The following is a 15,678-nucleotide window of genomic DNA, read 5'->3' on the forward strand; positions in this document are numbered from 1 at the left end:
ATAATAAATTATACAGGCATTATTCAGGGTTTGGAGATTCTTTAATTATCAATAGTTTATTCTGGAGAATGTTGTTGAAAGCATATAACTGAACAAGTCCCTATTCAAATAGATACTTATGAGCAATACAAAGCAGATTGATTGCAAGGACCCGCGAAAAAATTCGCGGGCAAAAATTTCGCGGGAAAAATTTCGCGGGCAAAGAAAACGATTCAGTATCGTTCTTTCCTTTTATACAAAACGGATGTCACATGGATATACTCAAATAAAACTCACGTCAAACTTGTGCCATTCAGTATGATATTATTTACAATTTATTTCAGTATAATTTTGTTGGTTTACAATTAGAAATAAAAATGGTTTCTTTCTGATAAAATTCAGGACCAAAAAAAAAATACAATGTAGATTCTCAAAAAGATATCACTTATTTCCACTTCAAATTTACCTTGTCTCGAGACACCCAAAATTGATATATATATATATCTTTACAACTGAATGTACCTTTGATCGACCTGTTTCAAAGTTTGTCTATCTTTAACATATCATCAAAATAATTGTTTTGTTTTTCAATAACACCACTCACTCTAACTATGAAGGATCCTGTACTGATCCACTCATAACCTGACTCACATTCAAATATAATATAACCAATATAACACTTAAGTCTAAAGCTTCTCGACCCTTTGTTCTAATCACATATCATTATAAAACATTTCATTTTCAAACAATACTGCGAACTCCATGCAGTTTACCATTTCACCAAAAACATCATAAATTCAAATATAATCTCAACTTCACTGTTATCATCAGAGTTTTTCTAAAACTGTCGTTTATTCCTCTGAACTATCGTTTGCCTCATCTCATCACTGACATTAACTGTGAGGATCCTGTATTGATCCATCCACAAACACAAGTATTTATATTCAACATCAGTCAAGGAGATAAAATAAAAAAGCAACATATATTGAAAGTTCCCTTATAAAATCAAGTTTCTAAACTATTAATGTCCATCACATTATCATTCTCATCAGTGTTCATAGTTCATATATTCCTGCTTCAGTTCGACAAACAATCACGTGTATACGTCACCAAAGTCTTGTTCGGTTACTCTCGGGGAATCTCGGCGTCCTTCGCGACTTTCGGAAGTGCTCGGCTTCAATAACCAGAAGTCTCGGGGAATTACGTCCCACCTTGGCACCATCTAAAATTTAAATAAACCAAAACCCTTTCTACAATATATCCTAAAACAAATATTTCTTCTCTTACTTGTAAATAGTATTTATAAATCCAATTCAAACTTGTCTGACTTTCATACATTTATTTATCTTACTTTTTCAAACATTTGATTACTAACTAGTATAAATGTAACTTTTCAACAACATTAAAGTCTCTATAAACCCAAGAAAATGTATATTGATTTCTACAAAACTATCACAATAAATCACATCTTAAATCACGTTATATTATACATGTTATTTATCTTCTTCCTTTTTCTTTTTGTATAACAAAATTTAAGGATGGAAAAGTCATTTACACTCACCGATGACTTTCAGCAAAACAGGCTAAAAAAATGATTTAAATACTGCTTTCTGACCTCATGCAGGTAATAAAGATTAGCAGCTCACAAACTGGAAAATAAGGCTGCTCCAAAAGAAAAAAAAAGCCTAGAGATATGCCTTCAGAATGGTAAGCAAAAAAAATAGCAAATTCTCTACTGGCTTCAGAACTGCACATAAGCTGTGTGCTCACCGAAGTTAAAAATGGTGTCTGCCAAACCTAATGGAAAACTACTGCACACACACCCTTGCCCTCAACTATCCCAAGCAGCTGGTCAAAAGGAATAGATCCCTGCCTGGGACAAAAGGGACCTATCCAAGCACGGCATGGAAAAATCCACTGCCCTGGACAAAAGTAACTATTTCAATTAGCTATGGTCATCGATGGCAACCTAAATTAAAGAGGTTCTGCTCATTGAAGAATCAAATCAAATTCCTGTCTCTTTGCAACCTGGCTAGAGTACAAGATAAGGTTAAATAGTTTTTCAAAAAAAAGGACAAATAAATAAATAAAATAAAATGTATTTTCAATGTGACATTTTACTCCCCCTTTTGAGGAAATACATATATACTTTTCATTTATTTATTTACAATCTACTCAGAAGATCTGCTCCCACATTGTCGCTACCACGAATAGCCTCCACTCTAAACCTGTATGGCTGTAACGCTAAAATCCAGCGCATCAGTCTTCCATTAGCAGGATTCACACTATTCATGTAGGTCAAAGGATGGTGATCCGTTTCGAGCACAAACTGTCTTCCGTACAAATATGGCTCAAACTTCTTAACAGCCCAAATTACGGCTAGACACTCTCGTTCTATGGTTGAGTATGCTTGTTCTCTCTTCAGTAACTTGCGACTTCCATAAGCTACTGGAAATCGTTCGCCTTCATGCGTCTGAAGTAGAACTGCTCCGAGTCCGATATTAGATGCATCCGTTCTGAGGATGAAATCTTGTGACAAATCTGGTAGATGAAGGATGGGTGGGTTGGTGAGTTTGTCTTTGAGTGTGTTGAAGGACTGTTCTTGACTTGTTTCCCATCTGATTTGGTTGGGTTCAGCATTTCTTGTCCTATCTGTTAGTGGTGCGGCGATGGCGGCATAATTGGGGATGAATTTCCTGTAGTAGTTGGTCGTACCTAAGAATGACCTGAGTTCCCGCTTGGTTTGTGGTCGGCTGATTTCTTGAATAGCCTTGAGCTTCTCTGGACGTGGACTTACTGTTCCTTTGTTAATTACATGCCCTAGAAATTCAACACTTGACTGTCCGACGAAACACTTGCTGGGTCTGGCGGTGAGCTTTGCAGCTCGTAGTCTACTGAGTAGTTCGTTGAGGGTTGCAACATGTTGTTCCCACGTCGTTGAGTATATCAGTATGTCATCTATGTAGTTCACAGCTCCATCAAGTCCATTAAGAAGTCTTCTCATCATTCGACTGAAGGAGGCAGGGGCGTTTACAAGGCCAAACGGCATAACTGTAAACTGAAAGAGACCATTGGGTGTGAGAAAGGCGGTTAGAGGTTTTGATTCAGGTGACATAGGCATTTGCCAGTATCCTTTGCTTAGATCTATTTTTGTGAAATATTTTGCATGAGCAACTTTGGTGAACAACTCATCTTGATCTGGTATGGGTTCTGCGTCAAACAAAGTAACCTTGTTTAATTTCCTGAAATCGACACAGAAACGATTAGTTCCGTCGGGCTTTTTGACAAGTACAATTGGGGAAGCTATAGGGCTCTCTGATGCTTCAATAACTCCCATAGACAACATTGTCTTCACTTCGTCTCTGACGGTGTCCCTAAGAGAATAAGGAATGGGGTAAGGTTTACTCTTAAGATGCTTGAAGTCATTATCTTTTAGTATGATGCTGTGCTCGCCTAACGAGGTGCATCCAGGTAGATCTGACAAGACATCTTGATAGTGGTTGAGAAGTTCATTGATTTGTTCTTTCTGTGGGGAAGAAAGGTCTGTATTAATTGTGACGTCATCAAGTGACTCCTTTGCCTGTAACGGAAATGGCTGTAAGAGAGATGTGTTGGTTAGTTGTGGTGTGTCATCTTCGGTGTCGTCATCCTCGCATTCAATGATAGCAGTACAAGCCATCTGAGTATCTGAAAGAGAAGGAGATGGGTCAATTCTATCATGGTACTTTTTGAGAAGGTTGATATGGAATACCTTTGATTTACCATTTAGATCAATCCTGTAGTCAGTAGGACTTACTTTGGAAATTACTTCGAAGGGTCCTTTCCACTGTAGAAGGAGTTTGTTCCGATCAGTTGGGAGAAGTAGAAGTGCCTTATCTCCAGCCTGAAGTTCTCTATGTCTTGCCTTCTGATTGTAGTATCTGGCATATCTGTCTGATGACTTCTGAAGTTGGGCGTGGGCATTTCTACATGTCTCATCGATCCTGTTACGGAGATCCAAGATGTAGTGGTAGGTGGATTTCGTTTCAGCCGTTTCAACTTCACCGGTCCAGAGTTCCTTGAGAATGTCGAGGGGTCCGCGAACTTTTCTTCCGTAGAGAAGCTCAAACGGTGAGAAGCCCATACTTTCTTGTGGTGATTCTCTGACTGCAAACAGAAGTGGGGTGATGTACCTGTCCCAATCCTTCGGGTTCTCTGCACACATACGTTTTAGCATCTGTTTGAGGGTTCCATTAAATCGTTCGACGAGACCATTTGCTGCTGGGTGGTACGGTGATGTTGTGAAGTGACGGATAGAAAGTAGCTTGCTTACTTCTTTCATGAGATCTGATGTAAACTGGGCTCCTTGATCAGTCAGCATTTCCTTTGGAATTCCAACTCTGGTGAAGATGCTAACAAGGGCCTCGGCGACTCTTTCTGTCTCGATGCTTGGTAGAGGAACTGCTTCAGGATATCTGGTGGCGTAATCTATAACAGTGAGAATATAACGATTCTTGTTATCGGTCATGGGATGTATTGGTCCTACTATGTCTACGGCTATACGCTCAAAGGGGACTTCTATGAGCGGCATTTTCCCTAAGGGAACTTTGGTTACTCGGCCTTTAGCTAATGTACGCTGACATACATCACATGATCGGACATATCTTGTAACATCCGAACTTATCCCAGGCCAAAAGAAATTGGTGAGAATTTTCTCTGTTGTCTTCTTTGCACCTTGATGACCTCCTAGGAGATTCTCATGGGCCATGTGCATAACCTGTTTACGGTACTCGCTTGGTACAACTACTTGTTTGATTACTGAATCTGGATCTGTGTTGGAAGAATGAAATACTCTAAACAGTATTCCGTCTCTGTACTTGAATGAAGAGATGTTATTATGGCGACTTACTTTCTCTGCACCGCTGTCGGCCAATTCTCGTAGTCGATGCAAAGTCTGATCCTTCTGCTGCGCTTCTTTCAGAACTGATGGCGTCACAATGTCTTCCATGGGATTAGGAGTCTTGAGGGGACGAAATGGCTTGCCTTCTCGTTGTGCTTGTGCTCTGGTCTGTACTGCGCAAACTGGCGTGACAGTCTTTGTCGGCTTCCAATGTGGGTCTGGATGATCTGGTGATTTTACACCAGGAATGTTTCCTAGAATTAGATCATAGAGAGGAGTTTTTACACACAATGCACGAACTTTCCCAACGTAAAAGGGGGTGTTTACATCAATCATTGCAATTGGGAAGGTTCTCAATGTATGATCAATTAGAACACAAGTACATTCTTCACCTGTCATTTGTTTTTGTGATACGAGATCTTGTTTGATGATTGCTCCGCTGCAACCACTGTCTCTTAGAACTGAAATTATTTTATTATCTATCATACCTTCAACAACTGGCATGTCTTTGACGAAATGCTCATCAGAGCATGCTGCGCTCATCAGTGGTAACCTGTGTCCGCAACTATGTGACATGGTCTGCTGTGGGTTCAAAAGGAGGGATATCGGGTGGCATCCTTACCACCATGCATGAAGCTTCAATTCGAACCTGTGTGTTAGTACAAGATGGACATTGACATGGACTGTGTGGGATAGGTTCTGAATATTCGGGGTGTGAATAATCAGCATCGGTTCCTGATTCAACTTCTGATTCGCAGGCTGCTTCTGGTTCCTGTGATACCAATAAACCTGCTGACTTAATGGAAGAGAAACGACAATTATTAGCAAAGTGACCCGGTTTATGACATATAAAACAAGTCTTAGGCACATTAGGTTTGGTTGCCTGTTTGGGGCAATTTCTAGACAGGTGACCTGGTTGGTTACATGTGTAACACGTTTGTGGTGTTCGGGGTCGAGGTGGAGTTTGAGGAGTATAAGTTTTACCTTCTTGTCTTGTGGTATGCACTGTAGGGTTATTCCTCTGTTGCGGTGGTGCTCTGAATATGCCTCCTCTTGCGTCTAAGTACTGTTCTGCCAGTTTCACGGTGTCTTTAGTAGTCTTCGGCTGTCTTTCCCTCAGGAAAATGGCTAAGTCACGATGGCACCCATTCATGAAATGTTCTCTGAGAAGAAGATCAAATAGGCATTCATATCGATGGTTGATGCTGGAGAGGTCAATCCATCTAGTTAAGTAGTTCTCCAGTCTATTCGCATATTGGGATGCGGTTTCTCCGTTGGCTGGTTTACCTGAATAAAACTTCGAACGGAATCCTTCTGCTGTAAGCTGGAAGGCCTTCAGGAGGGCTGTTTTCAATGTCCTGTAATCTTTTGCTTCATCACTGGTCAATCTAGCGTGTACATCAAGGGCTTTTCCTGTGAGTAAAGCACTAAGATTCATTGCCCAATCTGTGGTTGGCCAATTTTGGCTTTGGGCATAACGTTCAAATCGTTGTAAGTAAGCATCAATGTTATCTTTGTCTTCGTAAAATCGAGGTAACTTTGGAGACCTAGCTCTAATACCATCAGAACTTGATTCACTTTTTGCATTTCTTTGGCGTTCTATCTCTAACTGTATTTCTGCTGTTTCTTTTTCCTGTCTCCTTAATTCTAACAACTGAGCTCTCTCTTCCCTTTGCTTTTTCTGTTCTTCCGAAACAAAATTTCTAAGGTCTTCGCCAGTTAACCCAAACTTTTCACCAGCTGCAATTAAACTAGCATAATCCATTTTGAAAAAAAAAATCTATCCTACTGTAATTGAAAATTTCTACTTTGTCTAGATGAGATCAGATAAACAATGTTTCAATATTCTAAAAATTCAAAAATATAATATTCCAACGAACACATTACCCATGTGACTGCGAACGGCACAAGTTGGACTCCCGGACAAGCCCCCAGAAAATGTCACATGGATATACTCAAATAAAACTCACGTCAAACTTGTGCCATTCAGCATGATATTATTTACAATTTATTTCAGTATAATTTTGTTGGTTTACAATTAGAAATAAAAATGGTTTCTTTCTGATAAAATTCAGGACCAAAAAAAAAATACAATGTAGATTCTCAAAAAGATATCACTTATTTCCACTTCAAATTTACCTTGTCTCGAGACACCCAAAATTGATATATATATATATCTTTACAACTGAATGTACCTTTGATCGACCTGTTTCAAATTTTGTCTATCTTTAACATATCATCAAAATAATTGTTTTGTTTTTCAATAACACCACTCACTCTAACTATGAAGGATCCTGTACTGATCCACTCATAACCTGACTCACATTCAAATATAATATAACCAATATAACACTTAAGTCTAAAGCTTCTCGACCCTTTGTTCTAATCACATATCATTATAAAACATTTCATTTTCAAACAATACTGCGAACTCCATGCAGTTTACCATTTCACCAAAAACATCATAAATTCAAATATAATCTCAACTTCACTGTTATCATCAGAGTTTTTCTAAAACTGTCGTTTATTCCTCTGAACTATCGTTTGCCTCATCTCATCACTAACATTAACTGTGAGGATCCTGTATTGATCCATCCACAAACACAAGTATTTATATTCAACATCAGTCAAGGAGATAAAATAAAAAAGCAACATATATTGAAAGTTCCCTTATAAAATCAAGTTTCTAAACTATTAATGTCCATCACATTATCATTCTCATCAGTGTTCATAGTTCATATATTCCTGCTTCAGTTCGACAAACAATCACGTGTATACGTCACCAAAGTCTTGTTCGGTTACTCTCGGGGAATCTCGGCGTCCTTCGCGACTTTCGGAAGTGCTCGGCTTCAATAACCAGAAGTCTCGGGGAATTACGTCCCACCTTGGCACCATCTAAAATTTAAATAAACCAAAACCCTTTCTACAATATATCCTAAAACAAATATTTCTTCTCTTACTTGTAAATAGTATTTATAAATCCAATTCAAACTTGTCTGACTTTCATACATTTATTTATCTTACTTTTTCAAACATTTGATTACTAACTAGTATAAATGTAACTTTTCAACAACATTAAAGTCTCTATAAACCCAAGAAAATGTATATTGATTTCTACAAAACTATCACAATAAATCACATCTTAAATCACGTTATATTATACATGTTATTTATCTTCTTCCTTTTTCTTTTTGTATAACAAAATTTAAGGATGGAAAAGTCATTTACACTCACCGATGACTTTCAGCAAAACAGGCTAAAAAAATGATTTAAATACTGCTTTCTGACCTCATGCAGGTAATAAAGATTAGCAGCTCACAAACTGGAAAATAAGGCTGCTCCAAAAGAAAAAAAAGCCTAGAGATATGCCTTCAGAATGGCATGGACCTACTACAGAGTAGTAGGTCCATGAGAATGGTAAGCAAAAAAAATAGCAAATTCTCTACTGGCTTCAGAACTGCACATAAGCTGTGTGCTCACCGAAGTTAAAAATGGTGTCTGCCAAACCTAATGGAAAACTACTGCACACACACCCTTGCCCTCAACTATCCCAAGCAGCTGGTCAAAAGGAATGGATCCCTGCCTGGGACAAAAGGGACCTATCCAAGCACGGCATGGAAAAATCCACTGCCCTGGACAAAAGTAACTATTTCAATTAGCTATGGTCATCGATGGCAACCTAAATTAAAGAGGTTCTGCTCATTGAAGAATCAAATCAAATTCCTGTCTCTTTGCAACCTGGCTAGAGTACAAGATAAGGTTAAATAGTTTTGCAAAAAAAAGGACAAATAAATAAATAAAATAAAATGTATTTTCAATGTGACAACGGATACTATTACTTTATAACTCATTTGCATTAAAATATTCGATCCAAAATAGAGTTCAATCAGGTATTACACAATATTGATTCTGAATAAACAGTTGGCATTTCCTTCATTCATGAATATTACAAGAATGTAGGTGCTCATCATGGTGAGAGAAAATGAAATAGAAATAAGCAGTACATTCGTTTTGTTGCCTTAATATGGTTTTATCAATATAAGGACATATGAAAATACATGTAACATAATTTTTATCTTCATTCTGTATGGAAATATACTGGGATATTGAGTTTCAAAATGAATTTTCAAAAAGAAAATATAGAGAGAGAGAGAGAGAGAGAGAGAGAGGGGGGGGAGAGAGAGAGAGAGAAATCCATAAACAGGATATTCTTTCGTATTTTTCCTTGTACTTTTTTGGGTACAATCAAATATATTATTTGAAAGAAAAGCAAGGTAATTTAAGGGTACAGAATGAAGATTTACAATAGAAAAGGTAAAATTATCGACCTTCTTCCTTCTTATCCTCTTTGTCATCACATTTGAAGAAAAAAAAACGCTTGAGATGTTTAACCATTTAATGCTGTTGTACATTTAAACTAGTACGAATGTTTGTGATTTTTTTGGAAATTACTATTAGCATACATTTTAAAGTCCTCTTTCAACGTTAGACAAAGGAAAAATACAAACAACTTATCTTCATTCTGTATAAAAATAAATAAGGATATTGGATGTCAAAATGAATTTCCCAATAGATAATAGAATGTAGCAATTAATCCATAAGCAGGATCTTCTTTCGTATTAATCAGTTTTCTTTTTGGTCCAATCAAATACATTATTTGAAAGAAAACTCATGTTATTTAGGTTGATACAGAATGAAGATTTACAATGGAAAAGGAAGAAAATACCAGCCTTCATTCTTCTTTTCATCATAAACTAGTACAAATATTTTAAAGATTTTTTTTAATAATACTTTCAGCATAAATTTTAAAGTCTTCAATCAATGTAAAGACAAAAGAAAATACATATAACTTATTTTCATTCTGTATGCACATATAAGAGGATATTGCATTTCAAAATGAATTTTCCAAAGGAATGGAATATAGCAATCCATAAACAGATAAACATGAATTTCTTTCGTATTAGTCAGTTAACTTTTTGGTCCAATCAAGTGCATAATTTGAAAGAAATCATAAACAGGATCTTCTTTCGTATTAATCAGTTTACTTTTTTGGTCCAATCAAATACATTATTTAAAAGAAAACACATGTAATTAGGTTGATACAGAATGAAGATTTGCAAGAGAAAAGGAAAAATATCGACCTTCATTCTTATTCTCCTTTTCATTATATTTAAGAAATAAACATGATTTGAGATGTTTAACAATTCTATGCAGTTGTACATTCAAACTCGTACGAATGTTTGAGATTTTTTAAAAATTACTTTTAGCGTAAATTTTAAAATCTATCAATGTAAAGACAACAAGAAAATACATACGACTTATCTTCATTCTGTATACAAATATACAAGTATATTGGATTTCAAAATGAATTTCCAAAAGAATAGAATATAACAATCCATAAACATGATTTTCTTTCGTATTAATCAGTTTACTTTTTGTTTCAATCAAATACATAATCTGACAGAAAACCTGGGTAATTTGGGGGTACAGAATGAAGTTTTACAATAGAAAATGTAAAATATCAACTTTCTTCATCCTATCTTTTTTTACCACATTTTGAAGAAAAAAACAAGATTTTATAGATGTTTACCCATTTTATACGGTTGTACATTTAAGCTAGTACGAATTTTCTGAGATTTTTTTAAAATTACCTTTAGCAAGTACATGTAGGCCTATATTATTTCAATGTAAAGGCAAAAGAAAATACATACAACTTATCTCCATTCTGTATGCAAATATATAAGTATATTGGGTTTCGAAATGAATTTTCCAAAATAACAGAATATAGCAGTCCATAAACATGATTTTCTTTAACATTAATAAGTTTACTTTATGGGGGTGTAATCATATACGTAATTTGAAAGAAAACACGAATAATTTAGGGGTACAGAATGAAGATTTACAAAAGTATTAACCTTCTTCCTTCTTGTTTTCTTTTTTAATCAAGTTAAAAAAAGACAATTTTTTAGATGCTTAAAGATTTTATGCTTAAAGATTTTATTCATGAACGAAATATCTTTCCAGTGTTTCAGTTGAAGTTGAAATGAAGTTTGAAGTGAAAACGGATTAGGAATCGACTCACTTTTATCCAGTGTAGTTGTTCCAGTTAGCTGATCCCTTTTCCTTCCACTTTAGGATGACTTTAGCTTCGTACACAACAATTTTCGTTGATAGGCCTTTTTCTTTACGCAATTTGTAAGCCTCGCTAGCTAACTTCCCACGTTGGATTTTTAGTGCCGGGGGTAGATCAGTCCTTACGGTGATACGCGGCCGTTGTGATCCTGCTGGTTGGGGTTGAGGTTCGGGGGTCGCTCCGCTTTTGCTTCGGCTATGTTGTTCGAAAGCATTTAAAATACGCTCGCGATCTCCCATGAAGACAAATCTGGCGATTATCGGGTTCGGGCCAAGGTTACTAGCGTTTGCTTCGGCGTGGCGCCTCGATCGGTAGCCGGTGGGTGTTGATCACCTGGATTTGATCCGCTTCCCTCGCAGGTATGCCAATATGCATGAAAATCTCCTTTAACACAGTGTAGATATCTTCTCCGCGTGTTTCCGTAGCTCCGTAGAAAAGCAAATTCGATTTCCTGTTGTGGATTCCATTATCGTTATTTTGTCCTGTAGCTTCTGTATTTCCCCTTGAAGAGACGACTTTACTTCGGGAATAATTTCCTTCTCGATTTCGTTGATTTTCCCGGTATGAAAAACGACGCTATCCTCAAGTTCATCAAACCTCTTATTAATTTGACTAACCCCGTTTGAAAGTTTATCAATCTTGTCTCCTAGGTTAGATGTAGATTCTGATATTTTCTTGTAAAGGTCTGCTAGGGTTAAGTGAGGTAGGTTGTTGCCAGCTTCTTGGGTTGATGTTTGAAGGGCGGGCGGCGTCTTATTAGCCGTCTTAGAGCGAGTAGGCTACTTGGGTGCATGATGACTACGAATAAGTCGAAGAAAACGCAGTGAGAAGAATGTATCTGGTTATTCGTAGTAAGATCAGATTTTATAAAGTGAAGACCGTTAATAATCCATAAGCAGATATAGAATATACAGTAATTCAAATACCAGGTACATCCTTAGTCATAATGAAGAAAATAAGTCGTGTAGTAGTTGCGGCGACATTGGCCAAGAGCGCTCTTAAAGTACGTCCGTCCCCATCGGTGGTCAAGCTATACAAAATCGGTCTTCGTGGGTCAAACAAAGCATGGGCATTCTTAGATCATGCATGTTGCAATATACATGCACCCGTTGATTAGATAAGAGTGCTGATTCAGTGGCAGGTAATATATCCAGTTCAATCTTTCTGCAGATCTGCAGATGTTCTGAAGAGTACATCAGAAGAGATCTCCGCTGAGACTGGAAACCCTGTTCATCCAATCCCTGCTAATCTTAGAGATCCTGAGGCAGTTAAAGCCTCCGTAGATCAATTTGTAGAGATCTGTGGAGGTCTACCGGATGTCATCATCAATAATGCTGCTGCCAACTTTGTGGCTCCAACAGAACGACTTTCTCCCAATGCATGGAAGGCAGTAGTTGATGTGGTATTAAATGGAACTGTGTATACCACCCTGGAGATAGGAAAAAGACTAATAGAGCAAGAGAAAGGTTTGTAAAAATGTATTCAATTTATTTTATTTCATTTTCAACAGAACAAAGTAATGTGGTCAAAATAGTTACAGTGAACTTATACAGACAAAATAAATTCAGGCATGTACAGTATATGATATTTATCTATAAGTAAAAGCAAAACAAAAGAGAGTATTATATATAAGCAAAATATCATAACCATTTTAAAATAAAATTCTGAGAAAATGGAGGGATCCACTAAAAAGCAGTGCTTGTATTGTGTGGACCCCTCTAAATAATTATTTTAGAATTGCCTACGAAGACAGACACGAAGATGACAAAACAGGGAACAGCAAAACAAAAAAACAAAGAACAAGAAACAAGAAAACATGGAAGCACACACAAGGGAAATGAAAATAAAAAGGGAAAAGATATAAAGAAAGATAATAGAGCAGGACTTCAACGCGCGGATAATAACAAAAAAATAAAAATAAGTTAAGGAGGCATGAAATTGTGAATTTAATGATATAATTATTTAAAATTGAGGAAATGATGACCTGTATGATTTCAGAAAATTATTTTTAAGTTTCATTTTAAAAGAACAGAGGGATGGGCTTTTAATGATATCTTCACTAAGGGAGTTCCAGAATCTCGGGCCATCGTATATAAATGTTTTTTAGCTAACAGTGTTCTTAAAAGAGGTAAATGGAACTCATTAGACTGTCTCGTAGGGTAATGATGAAATAAACGATTTTGAGGGAACATTGAATCAAATACGTGAGGAAGTGAATTGTTATTATATTTATACATAAATTGGCCTAAGTGAAACAGATATAGATCATTTATTTTTAGCAGCTTGTTTTCAGCAAACAATGGGTCTGTGTGTGAAAGAAATGAAGAATGGTTAATTATACGGAGAGATTTCTTTTGTAATAAAAGAAGTCTGTTTAATATAACTTGGTGGGTATTGCCCCAAACAAGAATACCGTAGTTCAAATATGGTAAGATTAAAGAAGAATAAAGCATTAATAAGGTTCGTGGAGGAAAATGAAATTTCAGTTTATTTATTATGCCGATGTTGCGTGAAATCGCTTTACAAATATTTTCAATGTGATATTTCCACGAAAGTTTGTTATCGACAGTTATGCCAAGGAACTTTATAAACGAAACAACTTCTAAAGGTGTATCATCAAACACAATGTTTGCGGGCAGTGTGTCTATGGAATTACTTAATAACATGTATTTGGTTTTTTTTTAGATTAAGGGATAGTTTGTTAGCTCTTATCCACTGAGTAACCTTTTCTAGCTCAGAATTTACTATATTTAGTAGTGTGTTTGGATTTTTGTGAGAATAGAAAAGATTAGAATCGTCGGCAAAAAATATGAACGAAAGAATATCGGATGATTTACAAAAATCATTAATGTAAATGATAAATAATAAAGGACCTAACAGACTACCCTGTGGGACTCCGCAATTTATATTTCGCATGTTGGATGTAAAGTCGTTTAATGTTACGTACTGACGTCTATTGGATAAGTAGCTCCTGAATCACTCCAAGGCCTTCCCACGCACCCCATAGTGAGCAAGTTTACGTAATAATAAATTGTGATTGATTGTGTCGAAGGCCTTGGAGAAGTCCAGGAAGATACCAACCATATGTGAAGAGTTGTCGAGAGCATGTGCCACTTTGTCAATGAAATTTAATAAGGCATGTTCAGTATTATGTTTTTTATAAAGCCAAACTGGTAATCGGAGAAAATATTGTGTGCTTTCAAAAAGTTAATAGTTCTACTGTAAACAACCTTTTCTAAAAATTTTGATATGGAGGACAATAAGGAAATAGGTCTGTAATTATTGACATTAAACTTATCACCTTTTTTGAAAAGAGGTATTACTTTGCAATTTTCATGTTGTCGGGAACTTGACCATTTTGTAATGAAAGGTTTAAAATATACACCAAAGGATTAACAATAGAGGAAATTACACCCTTCAAAATAAAATTGTTGATATCATCATAGCCAGGACTTTTTTTGTTATTCAAACTAGACACAATATTGATAATTTCTTGTTCAACAACAGGCGTAAGGAATATAGAATTTGGATTAGGTATGCCCAGATAATCAGAAAAATGCTTGTTTGAAGGAGGGACTTCATGAGCTAAGTTTACCCCTATAGAGGAAAAATAGTTGTTTAAAATATTGGCAATAATTTCAGAGTCTTCAACAATTTCATCATTATCCCTTATTTTAGTTATGCTTGTTTTGTTATTTGATAAATTCATGGCTTGTTTTAAAATCTTCCATGTACCTTGCATGTCGTTCTTATATAAATGTAATTGTTTCGTGAAGTATTTTTTCTTTGCTAGTCGTATTGTTTTAGTCAAAATATTTTTGTATCTGGAATACTGAATTTTAGCTTGCTCGGTACCTTTTGTCTTAAATTTATAGTACAAATTATTTTTTCTGTTAATAGAACGTAAAATTGATTTGGAGATCCATGGAAGTCTTGGTGTTTTTTTGTACGCCGTTTCTTTGTCTTTTACTTTTGGAATGTAAGTATCTAATTTATTACAAAATATATCAAGGAAGTTTTCAAATGATGCATTAACATCATCTGTATTGTAGACGCACGACCAGTCTGAAGATTCTAAAGAAGCGTCAAGTCGGGCTATGTTTTCATGAGTTGGCCTTCGCCTTGATGGCCCGTGTAGATTGTTCAGTGGGCGCCTAAGGGTGAAATGTGACATAATTGGAAAATGATCGGTTATGTCGGATATGACTACAGAAGAATCCGGCGAAGGCAGGGTGTTACAAAAAAATATTGTCTATAAGTGTGGCGGAATGAGTCGCCATACGAGTGGGTTTCGATATCAAAGGCAGGAATGAGGCAGTCAAGAATATATCGAGGAATTCATGGGATATGTTATTATTTTCATGTTTCAAAATATCAATATTAAAGTCTCCCATTATAAAGACGTCTTTGTTTACAAAGAGTGGATCTTTTAATAAATCTGAAAGGTAGAGGAGAAAATCATTTGAATTAGAATTTGGAGGTCTATACATAATGCCTATGATTATATTTTTAGTAGTGGGAATATTTATTTCTATAAAAAGAGACTCTACAATTTCGTTTGATTTGATAAATTCTTTATGAGTTATGTAATCGTAATTTTGAGAAACGTAGAGACCTACTTTGCCTGTTATTAACGATAAAGTCATAGCCATCCAGTGCAAATGGAAGGTTAGACTCGCTGGATAAC

The 15,678-nt window shown here is 36.1% G+C and overlaps 2 protein-coding genes across 3 annotated transcripts; one reads left to right on the plus strand and one right to left on the minus strand.

Annotated features, from left to right (window-relative positions):
• Positions 1–251: 251 nt before the first annotated feature.
• Positions 252–8,200, minus strand: LOC135159725 (uncharacterized). 2 transcript variants are annotated; one of them, XR_010298434.1, is made up of 3 exons: positions 8,093–8,200; positions 1,541–7,753; positions 996–1,201 (listed from the first exon to the last, which is right to left on the minus strand). XR_010298434.1 is itself a non-coding variant. In XM_064115711.1 (2 exons), exon 2 carries the CDS (start codon positions 5,432–5,434, stop codon positions 2,144–2,146), a length of 3,291 nt encoding a protein of 1,096 aa, XP_063971781.1. In that variant the 5' UTR covers positions 5,435–7,753; positions 8,093–8,200; the 3' UTR covers positions 252–2,143. The 2 variants fall into 2 exon arrangements, 1 of the variants encoding a protein (XP_063971781.1); XM_064115711.1 differs by having other exon boundaries at positions 252–7,753.
• A 149-nt stretch (positions 8,201–8,349) lies between these two features.
• On the plus strand, positions 8,350–12,465 carry LOC135153224 (2,4-dienoyl-CoA reductase [(3E)-enoyl-CoA-producing], mitochondrial-like). Its single transcript, XM_064095629.1, has 2 exons — positions 8,350–8,500; positions 12,170–12,465. The coding sequence occupies exons 1-2, from the start codon at positions 8,350–8,352 to the stop codon at positions 12,463–12,465; spliced, it is 447 nt and encodes a 148-aa protein (XP_063951699.1).
• The last annotated feature ends 3,213 nt before the right edge of the window (positions 12,466–15,678 follow it).

The sequence above is a fragment of the Lytechinus pictus genome, chromosome 2 (assembly GCF_037042905.1).
Source record: "Lytechinus pictus isolate F3 Inbred chromosome 2, Lp3.0, whole genome shotgun sequence".
Lineage (NCBI taxonomy): Eukaryota > Metazoa > Echinodermata > Echinoidea > Temnopleuroida > Toxopneustidae > Lytechinus > Lytechinus pictus.